Here is a 27719-nt window from a genome sequence, read left to right as displayed (position 1 = left end):
GTTGTGGCCCCCAGTCAAAAATTACTGCCCGCCCCTGGGCTAGGGACACCATTCCTATCCATCCTGGTGAATAGCCATTGATGGACCTAACCTCCATGAATTTATCTTGTTCTTTTTTGATCCCTGTTAAAGTCCTGGTCTTCACAACCTCCTCTGGCAAAGAGTTGCACAGTTGACTGTGCATTGCGTGAAGAAAAACTTCCTTTTGCTTATTTTAAACCTGCAACCTATTAGTTTCATTTGGTGACCCCTAGTTCTCATGTTTTGGGAATGGGAAATAACTTTTCCTTTTTCACTTTTTCCACACCAGTCATGATTGTATAGACCTCTATCATATCCTCTCCCCCCTTAATCTCTTCTTTTCTAAAATGAAAAGTCCCTGTCTTTTTAATCTCTCTTCATATGGAACCTGTTCCAAACCCCTAATAATTTTTGTTGCCCTTTTCTGAACCTTTTCCACTGCCAATGTGTCTTTTTTTCAGATGCCTAAAAGATCCCACTATTAAAATGTTCTCCTTTTGTATTTACTCTAAATTCTCTCACTAATTTAATCTCAGTTGGGGTTTAATTATACTTCCTTGTAGTACCCTCAGAAATTCCTCTCACTCCTTGATCATTTGTAGCTTTCAGGGCCCCGTCTTGATGAGCAAGATGTATGCATTTTTTCAATCAAGTTAATTTAACATGCTTGGAAAAAACTCAAATGTTAGGAGTTTAGGACTTTTCAACCATTCTAAACATGCACAAATAAAACAGTGTATCACAATGAAATCACATCTTGCCCATCAAGGCAATGCCTCGTTTTCATTTTACCAAGCTTTCAATGTTACATGCAGTTGTTGTTATCTGTAATTCAGGATTTCCCGCTGAGTTGTAAACTTTTAATGAACACTATCAGACATAAAATTTGGTTACCTCTGTCACTCACAAACACCACCTTAGGGTACTTCAACACTATGAAAACTGTACTGATATAGCCCAATTGCATAGACAAAGCTACACCAACAGAAGGGATTTATCTGTCGGTATACTAACACCACTTTCTTAACCCTGTTGACAGAAACCCCCTTTCATGACAAATGGGTGTTATTGTCAGCATAGTTATGAAGGTCAAAGTGTGCTTTTTTTCAAACCCTTACCAAAGTAGCTATGCCAATATAGCTTTTCAGTGAAGACCAGGCCTTCAGTTGCTGAAATGGTTCTCTGCAATACTCACTCATCATTACATATACACTATTTGATTATTTACTACCATACAAGAAGAATGAATCACAAAACGGTCTTGTGTCTTGACTGCAAGACCTCTGGAGCAGGGAGGTGTGATTTTACACAACTGTGTATTCAGACGTGATTTTACACAACTGTGGTCTTTAGGTACTACAGTAAAACTCCGATGGTCCAGCATATGATGGTCCAGCACTCCTGATGGTCCGGCACCATCAGGAACCCGGAAGTGCTCCGGGCAGCCAGACCATTGGAGCTGCTCTGGCCCCAGCTTCTCCGATTCAGCCACTGCTAAAACTGACCAGCGGCTGACTCAGGGAAGCCGGAGATAGAGCTGCTCTGCCCCAGGCTTCCTGGAATCAGCCCCTCATCAGTTTCAGCAGTGACTGACTTGGGTAAACCTGGGACAGAGCAGCTGGGGTGCTGCGGGGTTGGTCTCGCAGCGCCAAGGGTTGGCGCTACTAGACCAACCCAGCAGCGCCCCAGCTGCTCTGTCCCAGGCATCTGGATTCAGCCGCTGTTGAAACTGACCAGCGGCTGACTCCAGGAAGCCTGGGGCAGAGCAGCTCTGCCTCCGGCTTCCTGGAGTCAGCTGCTGATCAGTATCAGCAGCGGCTGACTTGGGGACTCCTGGGGCAGAGCAGCCGGGCTGCTGCTGGGTTGGTCCAGTAGTGCCGAGGAGTGGCGCTGCGGGACCAACCCGGCAGCACCCCAGCTGCTCTGTCCCAGGCGTCCCCAAGAGCAGCTGGGGTGCTGTCGGGTTGGTCTCACCGCGCCAAGGGTCGGCACTACCGGACCAACCCTGCAGGCGTCCCGATTCAGGCGCTGCTGAAACTGACCAGCAGCGGCTGAATCAGGGACGCCCGGGGCAGAGCCGGACTATCGGAAGGGGGGGGCTATGAGGGGCCTGGGGTGGCATCCCCCCAACCCCACCCCAGACTGCTCATAGCCCCCCCTTCCGATAGTCGGGCAAATCTGATAATCCGGCACCCCCTGGGTCCTAAAGGTGCCAGATTATCGGAAGTTTACTGTACAAAACAAAGTTTCACTTTCCAAGTCTCATGCCCTTGCACTAGGCTACTGTTGAAAACATGGCTGGAGAATGTTTAAAAAAAGGTCTTGTATTTTTAGCTTTACAAAAAAAAAATAACTTGAGCCTAATACAAATGATACTCACTTATTAAGTAGTACTGTGAAGCACCGTAATGTTTTATTTCAATTTCACTACTTATTCTCCTTTTTCAACAGCTAGACCATTGCAATGCTTATAAAGCATATTTATTCCAAATTATTTCAGTATAGCCTGGTCCCATTCTTTTCAACCACATTTTATGTTTTCTGCATCTGCAAAACCTGAAACAGTGAGTGCTGGTCTACCCACCGATTTTGCACTGATAGAATTAAATCTCCTTTTAAACTAACTAATACAAGAAAGCAAGCACTTCTGAAGTGACACAAAATACACAATACTGCTCCAGTATAATTGTTTCTGTTTTAAAAGTTTGCACCAACCTGCACTGGAAAATATGACCGTTTAAAAACCTATGACAATATCATCCAAGGTCTCCCTCAGAGTGCTCCATGTCAACAGTCTTGAGATTCCCTCCAAAAATAATATTAATACTTAGCACTTGTCAGCAGTAGAACTCAGAGCTCTTTACAAAAGTGGATAAACATTGTTATTCCCGTATTATTGGCTGGGCCACCAGCCAGTAACCAGATGTTTGAGAGGAAGGTCCAAGAAATCTTGAGTTGGACAACTGTCTCAGTTTCCCCATTTGCAAAATAGACATAATAGTCTCAAAGATGTTTTGAGGATTATGTTAACAACATTCTGAATCTTTGAGCACTATGAAAAGTGTATGTTGACTCCAGATGAAAACAATGTAAGGAAATAAGCACCATAAAAATGGCAATTTTTTAACTGAGGTATATGCACAGAGATCTAACCTAGATAAGCCATAAGTACTAATGTCTTGTGCCAAAATGAGTTGTCACTCACAGCAGAAAGTGTAGACTTTCATAGACCCTTCAAATACCTAACAGAACGTTACAAGGAGGTGGGAGAAAAATTATTCTCCTTATTCTGTCCTATCATCAGAGAAGAGAGCAGCAAGGGAGGTTTAGGTTGGATATTAGGAAAAACTTCCTGCCTGTCAGGGTAGTTAAGCACTGGAATAAATTGCCAAGAAAGGTTTTGGAATTACTGGATATGTTTAAGAATGGGTTAGATAAACATCTGCCACGGATGATCTAGATAGTGCTTGGTCCTGCCATGAATGCATGGCACTGGCCTTGATGACCTCTCAAGGTCTTTCCAGTTCTAGTATTCCACGATTCTAGGTTATAGACCTCCCCCTCCTTTGTTACGTGCTTCAATGAGCAGTGAAATAGTTAAAACTTAATTTGCCAATATCAGTTATCCTTGAGCATCTGAGTTATCATCTGGAGACGAAGGGACAGTTCATCTCTCTCAGAGTTAAGGCTGTTTTGCACAGTTTTATGCATTAATTGGTTTAAAAAGAGATTTAATTCTATCAGTGCAAAATCTGTGTGTAGACAAGCACTGGTTTTGCAGAAGCAGTAAACATGAAAACATGAACCAAAGGCATGCAGTTCCACAACAACATATTAACGTATTTGTATTGTGTCCAGTTCTGGGCAGCACATTTCAAGAAAGATGTGAAGAAATTGGAGAAGATCCAGAGAAGAGCAACAAGAATGATTAAAGGTCTAAAGAACATGAGCTATGAGGGAAGGCTGAAGGAATTGGGCTTGTTTAGTTTGGAAAAGAGAAGACGGAGAGGAACATGATAGTGAATTTCAGGTATCTTGGCCTCTGAGGATAGGACAAGAAGCAACGGGCTTAAATTGCAGCAAGGGAGGTTTAGGTTGGACATTAGGAAAAACTTCCTAACTGTCAGGGTGGTTAAACAGTGGAATAAATTGCTTAGGGAGGCTATGGAATCTTTATCACTGGAGATATTTCAGAGCAGGTTAGACACCTGTCAGGGATGATCTAGAGTCTTCTAGACAGTGCTTGGTCCTGCCATGAGGGCAGGGAACTGGACTCAATAACCTTTTGAGGTCCCTTCCTAGTCTATGATTTTCGTAGTGGACACAAAAGCTAGACAGGGTAAACAACTTACCTGAGAACAGAGAAGGAGTCCAAGTCAGAACCAGAATTAGAACTTAAGATTGGAAGCTCAGCCCATGGCTCTCTAGAAAGCCAAGTGCAACATGGCCTAAATGAAGCTACCTTAAACTTCCCTGAGCAGCAACCAGTCAAAGGTTTGGTTAACAGCTGCTTTTCACTATGATCACACCCAGAATACTACACAAGGAATTATGGGGTTTCCACCATAACTCTCAGCATCACTTGGGAAGGATCACTTGTACTTTCCAGAAATAAGTTCCCTCAGAGCTATTATTTTTACAACTGTATTCCATATCTATGACAAAAAATAATACTCACATGCAAATATAGAATAACCCATCCCAGAGGGACAGGGATCCTCCTTGGACTCCATTCTGAAATCCTAGTTTAAGAGTTATTTTATAACATGACAGTGCTCCAGATCCTATTTATCTGGTTAGGGCCCAGATATAGGCACTCCTTAAAACTATTACAAACATATTCAGAAGCGCCATGGCAACTTCCCCACTGTGTGTTCAAAACAAATCGCCCACCAAAGGGCCATGCCCAGTGGGACCACTGCACTTGCAAGATCCCCCTGGACTCAACTTTTCTCAGTCACTTCCTCTTCCATAGCCTGGCCTCCTAGAGATGCCCTTCTGCTAGAGCCTAGGGAGCCTGACTAGGATCCAAAGGGAAGCACCCACATTACCCGGTGATGCTTACTGGCCAGATTTAGTGTTTAATCCATTAAGGTTTTAAACAGCATTTTACATCCCTACTCCTGACCCGTCCCCCTACAGCCCCTATCATCCTTCTCAGGAGCTGAGCCCTACATCCCTTCTCCCTAACATGGGGCCCAGGAAGGGGGGCCCTCCACTGGTCCCCTGGGGCCCTGAAAGGGGGGCCCGCTCCAGCCCCCTACCCTTAAAGAAGAGATTAGAAACTGTCCCTGGATCCCTGCCCCCATTTACCCCGTGACCCTTAGAAGCCCCCTATAGCCGAGCGCCCCTCCCCCCACCTCAGATCCTCTGCCTGGCAGTGGCACCCGGGGCCCCTCAGGCGCCCATGTCCGCCTCAGCTCGCGGGGGCCCCGAGCCCGCCCGCCCCGACGTCCGCCGGGGGACCCCAGGCCCCCGCTGCCCCGCGCCTGCCACCCGCCCGCGCTGCCCCTCCGCTACCTTCTTGGGTTCCGAACTGCCCGAGAGTCTCGCCTGCAGCTTCCCCACAACTTCCAGCACCGAGTCCGCCATTTTTACTGCTGGCGAGGCCTCCGTGGCGGAAATGGCTTCACCGCCCACCGACAACACGGCGCTTCGCCATCCGCCGCCGCCATCTTCGCTCCTGGCAGGAAACGGAAACCATACGTCTGGTCAACAGCCAGTCGGCATCTTAGGTGCTGGCAAGAAGCTTCCGCGTCGATGGGAAGCCGCCATTTTGGATATTGGCAATAAGCTTCTGTAGTGACAGGATTCGCTGCCATCTTAGGTATTGGCAAGAAGTTGCGGGGCTTAGGAGTAATCGCCATCTTGGATGCTGGCAAGAGGCTTGTCTACCACAATGGGCCCCTCGGCTACCCCTTTCTATTGCTTTTTCAGTGGCTCCCTTTGAACCCAGCAGCGTTTACTGGGGGTAAAGGCGGGTGCCATGCTCCAGACTCTGTGCCAGCCCATGTCAGTGCTGGGTTGCCAGGACACCGGCACATTGCTGCACCCCAGGGCCGCCTGTCAATTCCTGGGCATGTGGTTACCCCACGTGCAGCCTAAGGGCGCAAAGCCAAACACCACTGCCCCACTCCTCCACCTCCCCCAAATCATGGCCAGCCTTGCTCCCCGAGGCCACGCCCCTTCTGATGCCCCCCCCCCCCCCACACACACACACACACACTCTCTCAATTTCACTGGTCTGGGGCAGAGAGTTGAGGTGTGGGCTCTGGGGTGGAGAGCTGGAGGGGCTCTGGCCTGGGCCAGGGAGTTAGAGTGCAAGCTCTGGGAGGGACTTTGGGTGTGGCAGGAGACTCAGGAGGGTTGTCAGCTTTCCCACCAGATGCCATTCGTGACAATGACATCCAGGCAGGCAACCCTAGATTCAGAGCAAGGGAAAGGGGGTGGAGTACAGCAAAGGGTTCTGGGTGCAAGCTTTCGTTGTGAGAGGGGGCTCAGGTCTGTGGCAAGGAATTGGGGCATGAGGGGTGCAGGCTCCAGTTAGGCAGCACTCACCTGGGGCAGCTCCTGGGAAGCAACTGGCAGGTCCAGCTCAATGTTCAGAGGCAGTCAGACAGCTCTGTGCATTGCCTCTGCCTGCAGCCACTGTCCTCGCAGCTCCCACTGGCAACAGTCCTCATCCAATGCAGTGTGCAGAGACCCCTGGCTGTCTCTCCACATAGAAGTCAGACTTGCCGATCTCCTCTGAGAGGCATGCAGAATTAAGGCAGGTAGAGATCCTGCCATAACCCTGCTGCGCTAAATCTCCCAGATTGGCTTCAGTAACGTCTGGGAGATTGAGCCCGATTCCAGGAGACTTCCAGCCAATCTAGGAGGGTTGGCAACCCCTAGTTTTGTGTAATGTTTCCGAATGACACCGTGGCCTAGGCTGCCACTTCCCATAACTCCCCTTAGCTAGAAACAGCGCATGGGAGCTAATGGGAGACATGAGGCTCCATGGCTATGGACCCTTTTAGGTAAAGTGGCACAGGCCCACTAGTAGCTTTCTCAAAGTGGGCCAGGGAACACGTTGAGAAACACTGTATTACATTATGTTACATACAGGCCAAATTCAAATTTCTTAATCATTTTGGCAGATAGGCTTAAAAATAAGCATTGGTACTTTTTCTTCCCGCTTTTATCTTAATTTTCACAGCTGTGGTAAATTGGGCAGAAGGGGAGAATATCAGACAGTATTTCCTGACAATCCACACCACGATTCAACAAGTTCAAACACAAAGTGTTAACACCCCAGGTCAAAATACACAAAGTAAGGACCTTGAACTCAACCTCTATTAAGCTCTCAAACACCATTTTTCTTACTTTGCCTACTTGTACATTGGTACTATTATCAATCTAATTTTTTTAATTGATTTGTGAGAATGGTGGAAATTATGTTTACCAACATTTACTGATAAAAATCTAATCTCTCTAAGCCTAATTATATAGATATAGCAATAACATTGCGTGCCAGTCACAGAATTATAGATATGTAGGAAATATCACAGAATTAAAAATATTTGGTCTGATCCTGTCATTATACATAGCACTGCTCAGACACAGAATCTATTATATATTTTGAAGAGTTTGTTTGTGGATTTGTTTGTACAAAATAAAGTCATACTTCACTATTACCTACAGATATCAAATTTTGCATAAACAATCCTGCCACTTAAATTAGCTGAATGCACTACTTTTTATGCCAGAATATGCTGGGTGAGAGGTTTAAATATTTTTTGTTTTGTTTTTCATACAAAAAAAGTCATTACTATTATGATTAGAGTTCATAAAAAGTATTTGCTAACAAAATTAAAATTGAGTCACCTATTCAACTGTCATTTTAGTGCAAAGAAAAATTTTACTGTTATAAATCACAAAATAATTCAAATTAGTTACAGAAATAGTAATAGAAGCTGTACGAGTTTCTGATTAAAATTTATTATGTATGGTAATTATTAAAAAAAAATAATGTCTGAAGTTGAAATCCTACAAATTTAAAACTGTTCTTTTACTGTACAGGCAGTCCCCGGGTTACGTACAAGATAGGGACTGTAGGTTTGTTCTTAAGTTGAATTTGTATGTAAGTCGGAACTGGCGTCCAGATTCAGCCGCTGCTGAAACTGACCAGCGGCTGACTACAGGAAGCCCGAGGCAGAGTTGCTCTGCTCTGGCTTCCTGGAATCAGCCGCTGATCAGTTTCAACAGCGGCTGAATCTGGACGCCTGGGACAGAGCAGCTGGGGCGCTGCCAGGTTGGTCCCCACAGTGCTGAGGTGTGGCGCTGTGGGGACCAACCTGGCAGCACCCCAGCTGCTCTACCCCAGGTGTCCCCAAGTCAGCTGTTGCTGAAACTGATCAGCGGCTGATTCAAGGAAGCCCGGGGCAGAGCAACTCTGCCTCGGGCTTCCTGTAGTCAGCCGCTGGTCAGTTTCAGCAGCGGCTGACTTGGGGATGCCTGGGGCAGAGCAGCTGGGGTGCTGCCAGGTTGGTCCAGTAGCGCCGAGGAGCGCAGACGAGGGAGATGCGGAGCAGCTTTTCTCGCCCCGGAGGACGCGGGCGGCGGGACCGCGGTGCATCTGGGCGGTCCCGCCACCCGCGTCCTCCGTGGCTTTGCTCCGCGTCTCCCTGGTGTTGCACTGAGGGATGCTTAAGCCTAAATTTGCAATCTGATTACTACTAATTAATTAATTAAACCTCAGTGGAAGTTGCAGATACCACCAAACCTCATCTGTCATAGGTGTTTGTTGATTAACTTGCCGCAGAGAAATAAAAACGTTACACAATTTAAGGGGGTCAAACCATATATTGTAAAAATTTTAAAGGTACAACAAGGAAATAGGTATACACTCTTAATATCCCCAACCCAGGAAGAAATAAGAGGATAGAAAAGTACCCACAGACACAAGGTATGACACAGTCAATAATTACAATTCCAGTCGTCGACGATGGACGGTGATGCACCTGTCTCTCAAGCCTTTGGCTAATTAAAGCCTCTAGCGAGAGACTAAGAGGCGATCCCTCGCAGCGATGTCCTCTGCGGTGCTCTCGACCTCAAGCCTTAGGCTCCTTCCGAGCAGGAACAGAGAGGCGATCCCTCGTAGACCCTGGGGACGGGTGTGATGCAGGCAGGTGGTGAAGTCCTCCTCCGGGGCCTTCCGCTCCTGGACACAGGATTCACTGCTGGTAAGTTACCTGGCACTGTCTTCAGGTGGATTCCGCTCTTCAGTTGGAACCGGCAATAGACAAGCAACTCCTGTACCCAGACTGGATACATAAAATCCCTATCTAAACTAACACGACGCCTCCCGTTGCAATATAATACCCCGGCCGCTTGAGCGTAGAACCGACGCACTATACTAACAGACAGACTCGATGACGAACCTCTAACTAACCTAGCTACCAATTAGACATGGACAGGGGATAGGGTGGAACGCTGCAGAAGTAGCAAACAGCGAATAAGCGGGAAAGGTGAACCAGAACTTAAGTAGTCTCTCCCCATGAATATTTATGAGCTGTAGCTTTAAACTCATTGGACCTTGTTTGGGTAAACAAAGGTCTCTGATTGGATGCCTGAATAAATAGCTTCTAACTGTCTGGGGTGAGTGTACTGTGTCCAGCAGCACATGGTGACATGTGCAGCTACTTGCGTGCTGTGTGCAGCAGCACATGGTGACGTGTGCAGCAGAAGCTAGAACCATCTGTGTAAATATTCATAGTGGTTATTGTTTATTCAGTGTCACTGCTCGTGCATATTAATGAGAAGGCAGGGACCCCGTTACACTGGTCTGCTGAGGGGCCGCCCCAGCAAACCAGGGAGACGCGGAGCAGCTTTTCTCGCCCCGGAGGACGCGGGCGTCGGGACCGCGGTGCGTCTGGGCGGTCCTGCCGCCCGCGTCCTCCAGGACGAGAAAAGCCCCGTTCGTAAGTACGGATCCGACATAAGTCGGATCCGTGTAACCCGGGGACTGCCTGTACTTCCCTTTTGCAAGCACAGTAATAACATTCTGTTACATATATTTAATTTCTTGAACTTTCCTCTAAGTGTAACCTATGGAAAATAACTTTGCCCGGTCAATGATGGGCTTCATCTACTATTTATTGGGTAGCAGGTTGTTCTAGGATTGCAGATATTAATGATCTGGTCTACCAGTTATATTCCCAGATAAAAACCTAGGCTCAGAAGGAGCCAGGAATAAGAGGATTTATCAAAGGATAAAAATAGGTTGTAATCTCAAAATTAAAATTTTTAAACTCAGGAAATTCAGAGTTAGGGTTACACTTAAAATAAACTGTGTATTTCTTTCTTTTAGGTTAAGGAATCCAAACAAATATAACTCAGCCTAATAATGATTCCATAAGCAATACAATTTACAGGGTTTTTTTTAATAATTGTGGTACCAGATAAAAAAAAAATTGTAAATTAGATTAGGTTTTTTTTTTCATATTTCCCTTATGGTGTTGATATTCATTAATACAGAGCTTAATTACAACTTAATGTCTTCCAGTACAGTTTGTGCACAAGATTTCAGTTAATCTTAACTATATGAAAAGTTTGAAGAGTCTGCCTTATTCCATTGTTAAGATAATTCAGGACAAAGAAAAGTCTGAGACGGCAGTAACATTTCTTAAACAAAACATATTTTATTTAATTTTACTCAAACTAATTACATTACTGAGTTGTAAATTCTCACAAAAATAATTTTCACCAGTCCAGAGAGCCTCCTGGTCCCGGAATGCACCATGCAGGCCTCCAGCAGCAATTTACACAGATACAAATACTTAAAGTGCATGGGGGTGGAATGAGTACAATGAAATTGTTTAAAAATATATATATATATATTTTTAGCTCCACTCAAAACACAGGGGAGAAAAGTTGGAAAATGGAAAATCAAAAAAGGATACAACTGGTCAAAAGCTATGTTTTCAAGCTTCCATTTTATTGCAAGCAATAATCTGAAATATCGTTATAAATGACCCCACACTGACTTTAACAACCAAGTGATGTTCCAAGTTACACAAAGCAAGACCAAAAACAAATCCATTCAGAAAGGGAAGGCTGATACATTCTGACTTTCAGCCATCTCAAGCTTTCACTTAAAAAATAACTGCTAGCCTAGCATTGTCATGCCACTGCTGTAGCACTAATCATTGCAGCTTTGCTGATTCATATGCATTACCACAACTAAATCCACCAGTATTTTGTCTTAGATTGTCACCAGATTTAGAAGGCCCATATAAAACACAATAATAATCCAATCAGAGGAATATATTGAGCAAATCTTTGCTCAGAAGTCAAAACACTGGGCAATGTAACATACCGAAAGGTGTATGCAACGCCCATGCCATTGCACTAGTCGGGAGTTTGTCAGGGCCGGTCCCTTCTCTGGCACTCCAAGTGCAGAAGATGGGGGCCTGCAAGAAACCTTAAATACCTTGCCTTTATTTTGTAAATACCTTTACAAAAACTCCCCAGAATCACAGATGCACTATCTCTGAGAAAACAAAACAAAACCGAAACTGCCACCATCAAGCAATTTACCCTAAAAAGGAAATGGGGGGGCACGAATTCCTTCTCCAGGGGTACCCTAAGCTCTTTTGCCCTAAAAGAGCGTGAATCAAAAAAAAGTGAAATACAAAGCTGCCATCTCTGGTAGCTGACCGCTCAGTCTAGGCAGGTAGAAATACCACAGACCTCCTGTTACTTTCCAGGACACAAGAATCAAATCACCACCTTAAAAAAGTGATTTTTATTAACAAAACAAAAGATATATTTGATAAACTATATTTAATTGCTAAGTGTTAGAGAGCAACTAAGTAAAACAAATTAAAACACAGAAAAACTCTAGGAACAACTCTTAAATAGTGAATGGGGGAGGGAAGACATGAATTCACACAGAGAAGTTCAAACAAAACAACCAAAATAAAGCAAAATACCCTGATCACGACTAGATCTACTTTTCCCTCTACACACGATCCATACTGATCTGTATTTCCAGGTCCAGTTTACTCCCATGTCCAATATTTCTTAAAGGCATGATCATTCTGGTCCCTGCATCTGCTCCCTTCAGCCCTTAACTTAGTATCCACACAAAGGAAGAGCCGACCAGGTATCTATATCCAATTCAAATTGCAGCACTGTATCCCCATTGGTTCTTTTGGCTCCCTGCCAACACCTTTGCTAGCTACCTGAGTTTAACCCCTTAGTCACTGCATGCTGGCCAGCACTCCTCCTATCCATCACAGAGTTATTGTAACACACTGTGGAATATGATCAGAACATACTGGTCATACTGGGTCAGACCAAAGGTCTATCTAGCCCAGTTTCCTGTTCTCAGACAGTGGTCAATACCAGGTGCCCCAGAAGGAATGAACAGAATAGGTAACCATTACGCGATTCCCTCCCCTGTCACCCATTCCCAACTTCTGAGAGAGGCTAGGGATACCATTCCTGCTAATCTTGGCTAAAAGCCATTGATGGACCTATCTTCTATGAATTTATCTGGCTCTTTTTTGAACCCTGTTAAAGAACAGGCTTTTACAATATCCTCTGGGCAGGGAGTTTCACAGGTTAATTGTGTGAAGAAAAACTTCCTTTTGTTTTAAACCTGCTACCTATTAATTTCATTTGGTGACTCCTATTTCTTGTGTTATGAGAAAAATGATGAAATTGAAGGAATGGTATAAATACCCCTTTGTATGACTATTCCTGACATCACTGGTTACCATCCAATGATTAAGAAAATGTTGGATGACTGGAAAATGGTTCTCAAGAATCTATGGGCTGTTTTTTCTGTTGATTGTTTACCTCATTCATCTAAAGGGGTTGAATTCACTCCTGTGCAAAGCGCCAGGAAAAATGCGTATTCACAAGTTCCGCTTGAAGTCTCAAAATTAGGGTTATCAGATGGTTTCAGAAAAAATACCGAACTCACCCCTCCTCCGAGAGTTGTTAAGCAAAAACAAAGAAACAAAACAAAAAAGACCCTGAGAGTTGATAAGCAAAAAAACCAGCATGGCCCCTTTAAGAAACATGTGGTGAGGCTTTTGGCCCTAACAGGCTGCCCGCCATCTTGCCTCCCTCCGCTGGGCCAGACAGCTCCCCTGCGAAACCCAATAAGCACTAGGGTTGCCAGGCTGCCTCCATATTGAGCTGGATAGCCTGGGATTTTCACCTTCTGGCCAGGAAAAAAAAAAATCAGAAAGTACCAGACATTTTAGGTGTCCGATATTTTCTGATTTTTTTTTTTACCAGACAGGAGGCAAAAATACTGAACTGTACGGTTCGATACCAGACACCTGCAAATCCTACTCAAAATAGGGCTTAAGTAGGATTGTAGTGGTAATTTGGTCTGCCCAAGCTACAGGGCTGAATTTCACTCTAGAACTGCATGGACTTCAAAAGGACATTATAAAGTTCTCTGAAATTTGTTTGAGTCTGGAAACCAATTTAAGCCTCTTTTCCGATTCCTTTTGAACATCCAAGCATCCAATTGTGGCTGGTGCAAACACATGTGAAAAGCCGATTTTTAAATAGTTGCCAAAAACCCATTTTGATTAAATTTGTAACTTCTCTGGTTATGGGATTGTCTTTTGGGTCTGGGTTTGCACAGCACACAACAGCACCCTAGCTCAGGACTCAGGCTCCTAGATGTTATTAGCAATAATACTTAATAATGTTAATTGTCAAAGTCACAGTTCCTGTGCACCATCCTGACACTAACAGATTTGTTTCTTCCATTCCTGCTAGGGACATTAAAATTAGATTAATCAACTAATCGAATAGATAAATGCTGCATGAAGCCCAGGGCCAGCAGGGACTCTTGTACATTTCAAAAGTGGAATGCCACCACTGCGCCCCCTGCCCCTCCCATGGAGCTAGAGGGCACCATCTTAAGCCAGCTGCCCCCAGCTGCTGCTCCTCCTCCCCCTCCCTCCCGCTGCCTCTTTCTGATGGAGGCAGCAGGGGGGGAGCAACTAGTTGACTAGTGCATCAGCTATCTGATAAGCTTTTGCTTATTGAATAGTCAACTAGTCACTTACAGCCCTAGTTCCTGCTAGTCTGTTGGTGAGGTTCTTAGGCCAACTTATCAAATGGTATCACTCAGAGGCACACCACTGCTGGGCTGCTCTCCCCCTCACCCTGTCCTCAAATGGCTGCTTTTGGATTCTCTACCACTCATTTCACTAATGGTAGCTGGCAGACTAGAGAGCAATCTGAAGTTTTTGGAAGCACATGCAGTTTATTTGCTACTTCTAGATTCTGGCAGCCACTGTCAGGATGAACTTTGCTGGGACTACAGCTCTTCCTGACTCCAGTCTTTTCCAGGTCTCTCAGGCCTGTGCTGAGGGCAGCTGTCCCTGCCTCACCAGCAGAAGGCTGCTGTGAATGCTAATGTGATAAGAACTGTCAGCTGGCCTAGCAGGGTTGGGGGAAGGGCAGGTAGGATGTTGCATTTGGAAAGTTTGAGGGTCTCAATATCTCTTGACATGCAGAGCGCAGAACCTCTACCCTGGTCACAGTCCCCACTGGACTAACCTATTTTATCACCAAGGTAAGAAACAAAGAGAGCTTCCTCTCCATGGATCTGGAAAGCCAGTGTTTGTCCTTTTAAGTTCAATATTTACAGAGATATTTTCTTGTGTGGGTCACTTGTAATGTTTAATTTGACTATAGATAGCAAAGAATAGCACAGGGGAAAGGGGCTAAAAAGGGGGGTAAAACAGGTTATTGTAATTTAAATTAAACTTGGAATTTTGGCTTCCAAAGTTTGCCAAGAAAGTTGTGCTTATTTTGTAAATCACAGAGTTTTGCGTTATTATACTATCTGGAAGTGCTTGGTGATATTAATACTAATTGACAGTGACACTGGCAATTTGATTAGACACCAAAGAAAATAATCTAAACAAAAACCTACGAAGGACAAAGGGTAATTATACAACCACAAGTGAATCTTTGCTGTTAACTTGGTAATGCTCTTAGTCAGCATGTAATATTGGTGCAGATATTAGGGTAGCAAAATTTGCAGGGAGGAATTACTGATTCTTAAAAAAAATTAAATATCCTTATTTCTATCTGTGCCCTTTTCAGTCCCATCAGGCCATTCAAACTGCATGTAACCAGGGATTAGTCTGGAGGGAAAATATTCCTTTTAAAATAATCTCAGTAATAATATGACCAGAAATTGCAAAATTGTCCTGTTCTGAATTGACTTCATTTAGAAAAGGTTCCTCTTCCCTTTTGCAGTTGGACATTGGAGCAACATTAACCCAGACTTTTAACCTGGGATTTTTCAAAGTTAGGAGAGTGAAGGACCCAAGCCTTGCTGAAATTTAGTAGAAACTACTGCCCACACTGCTACTGGGCTCTTTGAAAATCCCAGCTTCACTTTGAATGTAAAGTATAATGCCACTCAGAAATATCCTCTCAGATCAGGGGAATTTTGGACTCTGGGATGAGGGCTTGTTCATGTGGGAAAATTGACAAGCATCGCTTGTCTGTAACTGTACTGCTCTAGCTGGTCTGATGTAACTCGATGTGGTGAACACTCGTATTCTGGAATAGCTATGGTGCTTTTGATTCACACCCTACCTTGTAGCAGGATAACTTCTCCATGTAGATAAACCCTCAGACACCAAAACAAAATGCTTTGTTAGAGCTATCCTGATCCATGGGAGATTATAGAACGACAGGTCAGGTACCATGGATGGTAAAACTCATTGTTCTTCTGATTTAAATAAAATGCAAAGTATGTACAGATGCAAAATAATCAAAAGTAACTTGGGCCAAATGCATTCCTGGGGCGTAACTCAATTATGTCAATGGAGTTGCATCAGGGATAAAGTACAGATTAACACCCCAACATATGGGGGGAGGGGAGAGTCATTTATTTATTTACTAGAAGATTTACTTGGCATTGGGGTGGGGCTGGGGTTAAGAGGGTCAGTGTTCAGGCTGCCACGGAGAGAGAGGACAACCCCACCGCAGCAGCTTGGGGCTGGGTGAGAAGCGCTTCTCCATGGCTGATGCAGCAGGCACAGCTGGGGAGGGAGCTTCAGGCCCTCCCTAAAAGGCACTACAGAGTGGGCAGCTCAGGGCTGGGTAGGGTTGCCAGGTGTCCGGTATTGACCCAGACAGTCCAGGAGGCAAAAATACCATCCAGTAAAATAATCAGAAAATACTGGACACCTAAAATGTCCGGTATTTTCTGATTTTTTTTCCCCTGCCAGGAGGTAAAGGGGGATTAGTAATCATGTCTTACTAATCTATTAGAGTTCTTTGAAGGGGTTAACAAACATGCGGACAAAGGGGATCCAGTAGATATAGTATACTTAGATTTTCAGAAAGCCTTTGACAAGGTCCCTCACCAAAGGCTCTTGTGTAAATTACATGGCATGGGATAAGAGGGAAGGTCCTTTCATGGACCGAGAACTGGTTAAAAGACAGGAAACAAAGGTTAGGAATAAATGGTAAATTTTCAGAATGGAGAGGGGTAACTATCCCCAAAGGGTCAGCCCTAGGACCAATCCTTTTCAACTTATTCATAAATGATCTGGAGAAAGGGGTAAGCAGTGAGGTGGTAAAGTTTGCGGATGATACCAAACTGTTTAGGATAGTCAGATAAGACAGAAGCAGACTGTGAGGGACTCCAAAAAGATCTCACCAAACTGAGTGATTGGGCAACAAAATGGCAAATGAAATTTAATGTGGATAAGTGTAAAGTAATGCACATCGGGAAAAATAACCCCAACTATACGTACAGTATGATGGGGGCTAATTTGGCTATGACAAATCAGGAAAGAGATCGTGGAGTTATTGTGGACAGTTCTCTGAAAACTTCCACATAGTGTGCAGCGGCAGTCAAAAAGGCAAATAAGAAATTAAGAAAGGGATGGAAAATAAGACACAGAATATCTTACTGCCCCTGTATAAATCTATTGTACGCCCACATCTTGAATACTGTGTACAGATGTGGTCTCCATCTCAAAAAAGATATTTTGGTCTTGGAAAGGGTTCAGAAAAGGGCAACTAAAATGATTAGGGATTTGGAACGGGTCCCATATGAGGAGAGGTTAAAGCGACTGGGACTTTTCAGTTTAGAAAAGAGGAGACCAAGGGAGGATATATTAATGAGGTCTATAAAATCATGAATGGTGTGGAGAGGGCGAATGAAGTAAAGTTATTTATTAGTTCCCATAATAGAAGAACTAGAGAACACCAAATGAAATTAATGGGTATCAGGTTTAAAACTAATAAAAGAAAGTTCTTCACACAGCGTGTAGTCAACCTGTGGAACTCCTTGCCAGAGGAAGCTGTGAAGGCTAGCACTATAACAGAGTTTAAGGAGAAGCTGGATAATTTCATGGAGGTTAGGTCCATAAAAGGCTATTATAGAATTGATGTCCCTGGCCTCTGTTTGCCAGAGGCTGGAGAGGGATGACAGGAGACAAGTCGCTTGATCATTGTCTTCGGTCCACCCTCTCTGGGGCACCTGGTACTGGCCACTGTCGGCAGACAGGACACTGGGCTAGATGGACCTTTGGTCTGACCCAGTACAGCCGTTCTTATGTTCTAAAAATACCAGACAACCCTAACACACTCAGCAATCGGGCCCATTCCCCACCCCTTCCCTCCACTTACGTGGTTCCGCAGAGAAGCTATATTCTGGCACAGAGTAAGAAAACAAGATGGCCACCAGCAAAAAATGCCTCACAGGCCTTAAAGGGGCCATGATGGGTTTTTTTGTATTTTTAAATTTTGTTTTTGCTTAATAATTGTCAGGGTCCCTTTTTTATTTTCCTTAACAACTTTAGTCCCCCCCCTTTTTTTTCCTCAAGTGTTTTTTTTGGGGGGGAAGAGAGGGTTCAGTGTTTTTGGTTAAACCATCTGGCAACCCTAGGGCTGGGGCAGTCTCCAGCCAGCCCCTTTCACCTCCTTGGTGATTGTCTATTTTGTGTATGGTTTTATGCATCCTTGTATGAATTGGGGACGGGGAAGGAGGGCTGCAGCATCCAGCACAAGCCTTTTCTCTCCCCACAAATATGCAAATGAGGCTAAGCGTGGAAGGGCTGGAGGCCCCCTATTTCGAAATAAGCGTCTACACAGCGCTTATTTCGAAATAGCAATTTCGAAATTGGCGCTATTCCTCATGGAATGAGGTTTACCAATTTCGAAATAAGCCCTCCACTATTTTGAATTAATTTTGAAATAGCAGTTGGCTTGTGTAGACGCTAAGAAAGTTATTTTGAAATAACTTTGCTGTGTAGACATACCCTAAGTTATTACCTAGTCCCCCAACACCTCTGTTTTTCTACTGGAGATTGCCAGTTCTTTACTACTAATGCAGAATAAAAGTGGCTTCCAAATATACCTTTGTTATCCAGAGTGTGGTTAAAGTGTTTAATTTAATTTCTAACAGTAACAATGATCCAAATTTTCAAAACTATTCACACCCTACATTTTCAATTCCCCCCAATTTTTTCCATTACAAAATTTTGTCCAAATGTATATGATTGGGGGGGGGGGGGGGGGGGGATTTCAGCAAAATTCAGTTTTCTAAAGGAAAAAACTGACAATTTTTTAAGCAGCTCCACTCCTTGTCTATTCCTGTACCATAGCCACTGCTTAGCAGTATGTCTTTCATAGCAAGACATCTACAGTACCTCTTGTTATAGTGTCATCTAACTTTTCCTCTCTCTGTAGATTATCATCTGGCACCAACCTCTGCTGAGGTGGCACCCAAGAAGAAGAGTCCCAAGAAGAACAAAGTGCACAGGGGCGAGGGTTCCATGACCCACATGATAGTGGAGGACACTTTGCTGGACATTGATCACCTCAACCACTTGAACGGTCTGTTTGAAAACGGCTCCAATGGCTTCTGCTGCACTGCCACCGAGATGAAGAACCCCTACCATGGAGGCAGTCTCCTGGAGGTGATGTGTCAAATGCAGCAAGAGTGGTTCCTCTGTGACCTCACCATTGCCACCAAAACTAAATCCTTTGATGTCCATAAACTTATCATGGCTTCATGCAGCAAGTATTTCGACAGCCTGCTGAAGAGAGATCCCAACCTGCAACCAGTGGAGCTCAACAACATCTCTCCTCTGGGCTTGACCACCATTATCACTTATGCCTACACTGAGAAGCTGAATCTCTCCCTCTACACCAGTTTTTCTCAAATTGGGCTCCGCAAGGTTGACATACTGGAAACATCGATAGGTACAACACATACGATCAGTGGACCGCTGGGGTTCCACATAAATTTTTTACACGAGCCCAAAAAGTTTGAGAGCTGCTGCTCTACACCACTGGCAGCATCATCTCAACAGCCAGCCACCTACAGATACATGCTTTGCTAAACATGTGCAGTGACTTCCTCATTCAGGAGATCAATGTAGAGAACTGCATGTATATCACCAACATCTCAGAGATGTACAACCTCAACCGGGCCAAGGATGAAGCCTGAGAGTTCATCCGGGAAAACTTCCTGGAATTCTCTGAGACCGAGCAGTTCATGAAACTCACCTTTAACCAGCTGAACGAGCTGCTGATTGATGATGGCCTGCAGATCCCAAATGATGTCATTACCTTCCAGATGGCCATGAAATGGCTCGAGTTTGACCCAAAGCGAGTCACATACGCTGCCAGCCTCCTGAGCAACATTAAATTTGGCACCATATCAGCTCCTCATTTGGTCTACCAAGTTCAACCAATTCCACGGATGATGCAAGATCCTGAGTGCCACAGGCTGCTAGTGGAGGCTATGAATTACTATCTGCTCCCTTACCAGTAAAATGCTCTTTAGTGCAGAAGAACCAAAATCTGTGAGAAAGCTCTTAGCAGGGATATCAGCTACAGCAGTGGTTTCCAAACTTTTCAGCATCACGCCCCCTTTTTGATTTTTGAGAAACCCTCACGTCCCCCTCCCAAAAAATTAGCAGCAAAACTTGGGGTGGGATTGACAGGTGTGTGGGGGGGAGGGGCTGGGTCGCCTTGCACCCCCCCCCCCGGAATTTCTTCATGCCCCCCCCCAGGGGGACACGCCCCCCCAGTTTGGGAACCCATGAGCTACAGGGATCTGGACGGAAACTGGAGCAAGCTGGCTGAGATGCCAGCAAAAAGTTTCAATCAGTGTGTCATTGTGATGGATGGGTTCCTCTATGTGGCAGGAGGGGGAAGATCAAAATTATACTAGGAACGAGGCTCAACATGCAGTCAGCAGTCTATGCAGGTAACAAGAATTTCCTCCAGGCAAGACAGTCCCCATTGTGTAGTTAAAACAATAAGTGTTCAGTGTACAAGAAAGTGACTGCATGCATATCTACCACAATCGTCAATGGGTTTGAACCTGAGATCTCAATGCAGGCCCCTATCACGAGCTGAAGGAGACTGTTAGAACCCAGGTATGGGGAACCTTTTTTGGGTCGGGGGCCGCTGACCCACAGGAAAATCATGCGGGGGCTGCACACAAACTCATGGATGTGGTCCTTGCCTGAGAAGGAGAAAGACATTTCCCACATCCCTCTCACACAGCAGAGCCTGGATTTTGTGTGCTCTAGCCCCATGGTGGGCAGGGGAGCCTGGAGTGCCAGTACAGGCTCCCTGATGCTGGAGGGGAACCCTGAGCCTTGGGGGCCAGATCCAGTCAATCTGGGGGGCAAATTCAGCCCCCCAGGCCTGAGGTTCTCCACCCGTTATAATCTCTAGACCCAGCCATTAGGGATAGGAAGGATTACATGCACTAAGCAATATATTCCATCATTTTTACTGAGGATATTTTTGACAAGGTTAAATGAGCAGGAGGAAAATTGGGGCTAAACCCATCAGAAGTATCTACTACAGACACATAGCTCCAAGAGCAGATAATAAAATATTGATATGCTAAGGGCTAGCTCAGCAGAGCAGTGTAGCCCAGCAGAGCGGACACTGGAGCGGGTGACAAAAGACCTGGAATTTCTCCTCATCGCTGTCATGTCACATTGACTGCTCATCCTCTCACCCTTTGCCCAGCTTACCTACTTAAGAGTGTAAGCTCTGTGCTCCCAGGGACGTGGCTTACTGGGTGTATACAGCACCCTGATCTCAGGTGAAGTCTCCAGGTTCTCCCATAATACAAATACATAACATCATTATTTATTCATGAACAATGATAATGATACAAATCCAGAATACAGGAGCAACTTTCATTTACATTCTCTGTTTTTTTGTGTCGCTTAAAAGTTATCTTTTGTACTCTGGCTAGAGATTGCTTAAATAGCTAAATCTCTCTATAAACTATCAGTTCTGTTATGTAGCTGATTCCCAGTTTGGCAGAATTAGCATCCCCAGTAATTTTTAAGCTATGTCTCTGGGGGGAGGCAGGCTGGGCTCCTGGGGAGGGCCACAGCTGCACCAGCCCCCATCCCTGGGCAGCTGGGGAGGGGAAAAGGGAGGCCCCCACAGCCACCAGGGCCACACTAAACCTGGCTTCTCTCCCCCCCCCCCAACCCTTTCCCTGGCCGCAGCCCCGGTCTCTTGCCCTCACCCCCAGAAACTGGAGGAGGGCTGGGGCCGTGCCAAGGGGTGGCGGTGGCAGGAGCAGCAGCAGCAGCAACTCCTCACTGCACTCCGGAGCCCCGGGACCTACCGGGGAACCGCTGCCCCACCTGCCTGGTGCTCCAGCCTCATCCCCCCACCTCCATAAGATTAGAGTGCTGGCACTGGCTTCCTGGGCGGGGAGGAAAACCTGAGGCTCTGCACCTGATTCAGCTTGCCTGCTGACTCCGCTTCGGGGCAGCCCGAATGCCTCCAGCGCAGGTGGAGGTGGCAGTTCCCCGCTGCACTGGGGCCCTGGGGAGCAGTGAGGAGCTGCTGCCGCCGTCCCCTAGCCTTCCTGCAGGGGATCCAGAGGCCAAAGGGAAGCCCAGGGTGCCCCCCAAGGAGGGGCTAGAGGACAACCCCAAGCCATGGCCGCCACTTCCCCTCCTGGGGACTACTCAGGCTGGAGGGTGGGGCAACGCAGAGTGGTGTGATGGCATCATTCTGTTGCCCCACAGGAAAAGGTGTTTTTTTTTTTTTTGTTTGTTTTTTAAACAGAGAGAGAGAGAGACACACTCACCTTCTCTGTAATGTAATTTGCTTGTCTTTCTCCTTTGTTGCACAGTCTAAGTGGAGGGGTTGGGCTTTCGTAAAGTTCTCATGAAACATGTCATGGGACTGTTTAGGGATTTTAATTAAGAGAGGAGACATGTAACCTTGGCAATAGCAAGTATTTTATTGAAATTGAAGACACAATTGGGATGGGGCTTGCAGAGTAGAACCCTAAAGCTACAAAGGAAAACTAGCAGAGCGAATGAATAGCATTTTGCCTTCCTTCCAGACATGAATTTGTTGGTCTTGGTCTAATCCTTATGAGACATTGTTCCCAGATCACAAAACCATCACAGAGTTACAAGAGTTGCTAGCCTCTGGGAGAGAGATAATGAAAGAAAGAACAACCTCGTGGACACTTCATGCCCTACAAGCAGGCTCTCAAGTACTACAGGACTGAGGAGAGAACCCATCTAGAAGAGAATAGATCTAAGGGGGGGACTTGAAGGGGCTTCCTATAAGTCAAGAGACACGGCTACAAGCTTTTGAGGCTCAGGACTGGCTTAGGACAGGAATATTCAGTGACAAGTAGCATGTTCACAGCCTGCTGGACCCCGGCCATTCATAACTACAAAAACAGGACAGCCCCTGCCACAGATATTTTTCCTGCAGCTGAGAAAGGCCTCCAGAAATGGCAAAGTACTGCCTAGCAGTGTTCAGGTTTGTATAGCAGCAGTTGGCTTTGTGCTGCAGGGAGCGTGAGGAGAATCAGGTGTGATATAACATCTGTGGCTGGAGAGCTGCATGAAGATCAGTAACTTCTCTTTGCCAAGAAGAGCTAGTGTCCCCAGGGCAGGTTCAGAGCAGCCCTCCACAGCAGGGGCTAGGTGACGGCTCTTCCGTCTCTCCACAGGTATGATGTTCGCTTCAACACTTGGCTGCAGCTGGCCAGCATGTTGCACAACAGGACTCACTTGTCTCACTGCCTACAATGGCCTTCCCTATGCCATCGGTGGGTGCAACGCAGAGGGGCTCCTGTCATCCACTGACTGCTACATCCCTTCCACCAACAGCTGGCAGAGCAAGGCCAGCATGGAGATCCCTCGTGCTGGCATGGCAGCAGCCGTCATTGACAGCAAGATTCTACCGGGGGCTACATCAACAACTCTTACTCACGCACCATGTGCAGCTACAAGCCCAGAACAGAGGTGTGGTGAGACCAGGCAGGGCTTGGCACTCTCAGGGACTGGCACTGCGCTGCCACTGTGGCTGATCGTGCCTACGTCCTAGGGGGCAGCCAGCTGGGCCCCTAAGGTGAGCAGGTGGATGTAATCGCCGTGGAGTGCTACAATCCTCTCACAGGCCAGTGGAGCTATGTAGTACCTGTGCCCACTGGGGTCAGCACAGCTAGAGTAACAATCCTTGAGGGGCATATCTACCTAGTGGGAAGCTGGAATGAGTGGGAAGAAATACCAGAAGTGTGTGCAGAGCTACAGGCCCGCTCTGAATGAATGGACAGAGGAGGAGGATCTCCCCGAGGCCACTGGGGGGGTGTCCTGCTGCACCATCACCCTCCTGCATTCACCAAACAAGGTCTCCAGGGCTAGTTCAGCAGCCTCTGCAGCTGTCAGCATCTAATGGAGGAGCAGGATGTTTTTCCATCTTCAGCTGGGGACAAACACAGAGTTCAAACCCTGCCAAGAACAGAGTTCAAATTGCAGGGCAGCTGAGATCGGAACATACCAAGAGCCCTGGGAAGCAAAGGCTGGTTTCATAGCACATGGGGAACCTGCCATTTCAGGTTGGAGTCTTTCCACCGTCTTCTCAGTTCTCCTTGTTCAATCAAGGCACTTTTTTAACGCTAGGGAAGTGTTTGATGGAGTGCCCAAGAACGCCTGTAACTTTAACACCAACCCACAGTTGCTAAACAGAGTCTGAGGCACTGAAGCAACCAGAAAGGAAAGGAGAATTTTGATCACCAAGCTGGATGCAGTATAGACACTACGAGAGCTCAGTAAAACAAACAAAATATACAAAAACTGCAGACCCTCACAGAGCTCCTATTACAGGGATTGTAAAAATGATCAGACACTCAAAAATTATTGTACAGTAATTCCTCATTTAACACTATAGATGCGTTTCTGAAAATGTTTGTGCTAAGCGAAACATGCTACGCGGGGTCAATTTTCCCATTAAAAATCATGGAAAAGGTGGGGGGTTGCATTTCAGGTGGTGGTGGCGGCAAAGTCAATTTTTTGTTGGTGCTGGGTCATCAACGTCAACATTAGATATCTAGCAACACAAGATAACTAGCAGCACAAGTCGCCGCGGTTTGTTAAAACACAAAGAAACACGTGAGTGAGCGGAGAAGCGCTGTGACCATGTGTATTCATTCGCTCATGCATATTACCATTGTTTTCACCAACTTATACTGCTGTGCAAAGTAGTCCACCACTTGATTATTTTCGTGTTATTTCGGGGACGGTCGTGTTATTCGAAAAACGTTCCCAAAAAAATCATGCTATTGCAAAAATGTGTTAAGTGGGCACATGTTAAACAAGTAATTACTGTAGTTACATCCTTTTACATTAGCCAGAAGAAAAACAGGGCTAAGAAAGAACACTGCGACCCTTGACACGTTAAATGTATTTATCTTCTTTAACAGTATCAAGGGAAGTGAGTTGCTAGGGCTCCTGTTAATTAGAACAGATGCAAACAGACCTGTAATTATAGGTACACAAACCAAATCCCCCTCTCCCACCTCTTCACTGCATTGGGCACAAGTGCTTACACAAACCTTTACAAGTCCATCTCAATAAGTTATGCAGAGGAAGCTATGGTCTCAGGAAGCCTAATGTTTTTACCTTCCACCTAGCAACTAGGGAACTTACCTGTAACTGGCAGCTGAGCCGGGCCAGAGGAGCCCTCCACCCACAGCTCCAGCCTGGCTGCAGGATCCTGGTTAAGCGGTTAACTGGGATTTTACATCCCTCCTAGCAACCTGCACCTGGACTCAGCCACTCCTCCCACAGTTAACCCAACAGCAGAGAACCCAGAATATGGAAAAGTCTTGAAAGGTAAAAGGAGAAACATTTGGTTAAGACAGTGCCAGGAGTAGAATTTAATGGAGTCGGTGTTTGCACCACTAGACGAAAGGGGCCGTATATTATGAATGGGTTTGGGAACGTGGGGAATGAGAGGGTAGGGTGTGGTCAAAACGGCTGCACTGTGCTGGAGAGAGAGGTGACCTGCAGCACTTTGAGCCTCTGACCAGAGCTGTGGGGCAAGTGGAGCATTGGACCAGTAACAAAGGTGACACACGCAGAAGCACTGAAGCCAGGCTGAGGCTTATTTCCTGGCATCAGTCCAACAATGCGGATCGTTGTAACATACATTACCCGATAAATGACAGAGGCCAGGATCTATTGACTTCAGAGGCTGCTCTTTCAAGAATCAAACGTAAAGTTATGCCACGTCAATTACGCATGAAAAGCACTGGTTGGTCTACAAGTAAAAAATTAGATCAATCCAGCTACATTGCTTGGAGGGGTATGAAAAAAAATCACATCCCAGACTGACACTGTTAAGCTGAACTAACTCCTGGTATAGACAGCAGGTCAACGGAATACTTTTAGTTGACATAGCTACTACTGCCCCTTGGGGCAGTGGATTCCTGTGCTGTCAAAAGAATCTGTCCCATCAGCGTAGGTTCCATCTACACTGCAGTGCTGCTGCTGCACCACTGGCATTTCAACTCTAGGCAAAGCCTATGTCTATACTTAAAATGCTACAGCAGCACAGCTACAGCACTTTCATGTAGATACTCACTAGTGACAGGAGAGGTTTTCCCATCACTAGAGTTAATCCATCTTCCTGAGAGATAGTAGCTAGGTTGACAGAATTCTCCTACACTGAGGATTAAGTCAGCTTAACTATCTCTCTTAAGGTACATCTACACAGCAACGTTATTCCAAAATAACTTAGTTCATGTCTACACAGTTATTTTAAAATGTTGAAATACTGTGAAGCTGGAGGACTTCTTACTCTGACTCCTGTTTTAACACTCATTGTACGAGGAGTAAGGGTAGTCGGAGGAAGAGTGCTCTATTTTGAAATAAGTGCTGTGTAAACGCTCCCAATTTTGAAATAAGCCATGCAATTAACTATGGTTTATAACCTATCCTTTAAATCAGCTTCTGTACCCAATGACTGGAAGATAGCTAATGTAACGCCAATATTCAAAAAGGGCTCTAGAGGCGATCCTGGCAATTACAGACCCGTAAGTCTAACGTCAGTACCAGGCAAATTAGTTGAAACAATAGTAAAGAATAACATTGTCAGACACACAGAAGAACATAATTTGTTGGGCAAGCCAACATGATTTCTGTAAAGGGAAATCATGTTTTACTAATCTATTAGAGTTCTTTGAAGGGGTCAAACAAACATGTGGACAAGGGGGATCCAGTAGATATAGTGTACTTAGATTTCCAGAAAGCCTTTGACAAGGTCCCTCACCAAAGGCTCTTACGTAAATTAAATTGTCATGGGATAAGAGGAAAGATCCTTTCATGGACTGAGAACTTGTTAAAAGACAGGAAATAAAGGGTAGGAATAAATGGTAACATTTTCAGAATGGAGAGAGCTAATGTAGTAGTGTTCCCCAAGGGTCAGCCCTAGGACCAATCCTATTCAACATATTCATAAGTGATCTGGAGAAAGGGGTAAACAGTGAGGTGGCAAAGTTTGCAGACGATACTAAACTGCTCTAGATAGTTAAAACCAAAGCAGGCTGTGAAGAACGTCAAAAAGATCTCACAAAACTAAGTAATTGGGCAACAAAATAGCAAATGAAACGTAATGTGAATAAATGTAAAGTAATGCACATTGGAAAAAATAACCCCAACTATATCAGGGCTCGACAAATCCGCTTATCTACTCGCCTTTTAGCCAGTCACCCCGTTCATCGGCGGTTCGTGCATGCACAGTGCGGGTCTCGCGCATGAACAGTGCAGGACTGGCGAGTGGTTTTCACTGCAATCGTCGAGCCCTGCATATGATGGGGGCTAATTTAGCTACAACTAATCAGGAAAGAGCTCTTGGAGTCATCATGAATAGTTCTCTGAAGACATCCACGTAGCATGCAGAGGCAGTCAAAAAAGCAAACAGGATGTTAGGAATCATTAAAAAAGGGATAGCGAATAAGACGGAGAATATCTTATTGCCCTTATATAAATTCATGGTATGACCACATCTTGAATACTGCATAGAGATGTGGTCTATTCATCACAAAAAATAAAAAAAAAAATAAAAAAAATACTGGCATTAGAAAAGGTTCAGAGAAGGGCAACTAAAATGATTAGGGGTTTGGAACAGGTCCCATATGAGGAGAGATTAAAGAGACTGGGACTTTTGAGCTTGGAAAAGAGACTAAGGGGGAATATGATAGCGGTATATAAAATCATGAGTGGTGTGAAGAAAGTGAATAAGGAAAAGTTATTTGCTTGTTCCCATAATATAAAAACTAGGGGCCACCAAATGAAACTAATAGGTAGCAGATTTAAAACAAAAGTTCTTCCACAGATTGATTATGC

At 45.3% G+C, this 27719-nt stretch overlaps 2 protein-coding genes and 1 pseudogene across 3 annotated transcripts in view; 1 reads left to right on the top strand and 2 right to left on the bottom strand.

Annotated features, from left to right (window-relative positions):
* Positions 1 to 5704, bottom strand: part of ELOA (elongin A) — a 32118-nt gene extending 26414 nt beyond the window's left edge. For both annotated transcript variants that reach the window (XM_075909117.1, XM_075909118.1), the window contains exon 1: positions 5542 to 5704. In XM_075909117.1, coding sequence (XP_075765232.1) covers positions 5542 to 5613 — 72 coding nt within the window. In that variant the 5' untranslated portion in view covers positions 5614 to 5704. The remainder of the gene's footprint in view (positions 1 to 5541) is intronic.
* Positions 5705 to 9040: 3336 nt separating this feature from the next.
* The window catches only part of RPL11 (ribosomal protein L11), a 31220-nt gene continuing 12541 nt past the window's right edge, over positions 9041 to 27719 (bottom strand). Inside the window, exon 6 of the mRNA XM_075908682.1 lies at positions 9041 to 9223. Coding sequence (XP_075764797.1) covers positions 9056 to 9223 — 168 coding nt within the window. The 3' untranslated portion in view covers positions 9041 to 9055. The remainder of the gene's footprint in view (positions 9224 to 27719) is intronic.
* LOC102443685 (kelch-like protein 31) lies at positions 14508 to 24659 on the top strand (annotated as a pseudogene).

Source organism: Pelodiscus sinensis, chromosome 25, assembly GCF_049634645.1.
Source record: "Pelodiscus sinensis isolate JC-2024 chromosome 25, ASM4963464v1, whole genome shotgun sequence".
Classification (NCBI taxonomy): domain Eukaryota; kingdom Metazoa; phylum Chordata; order Testudines; family Trionychidae; genus Pelodiscus; species Pelodiscus sinensis.
This window is presented reverse-complemented; position numbering and strand designations above follow the sequence as displayed.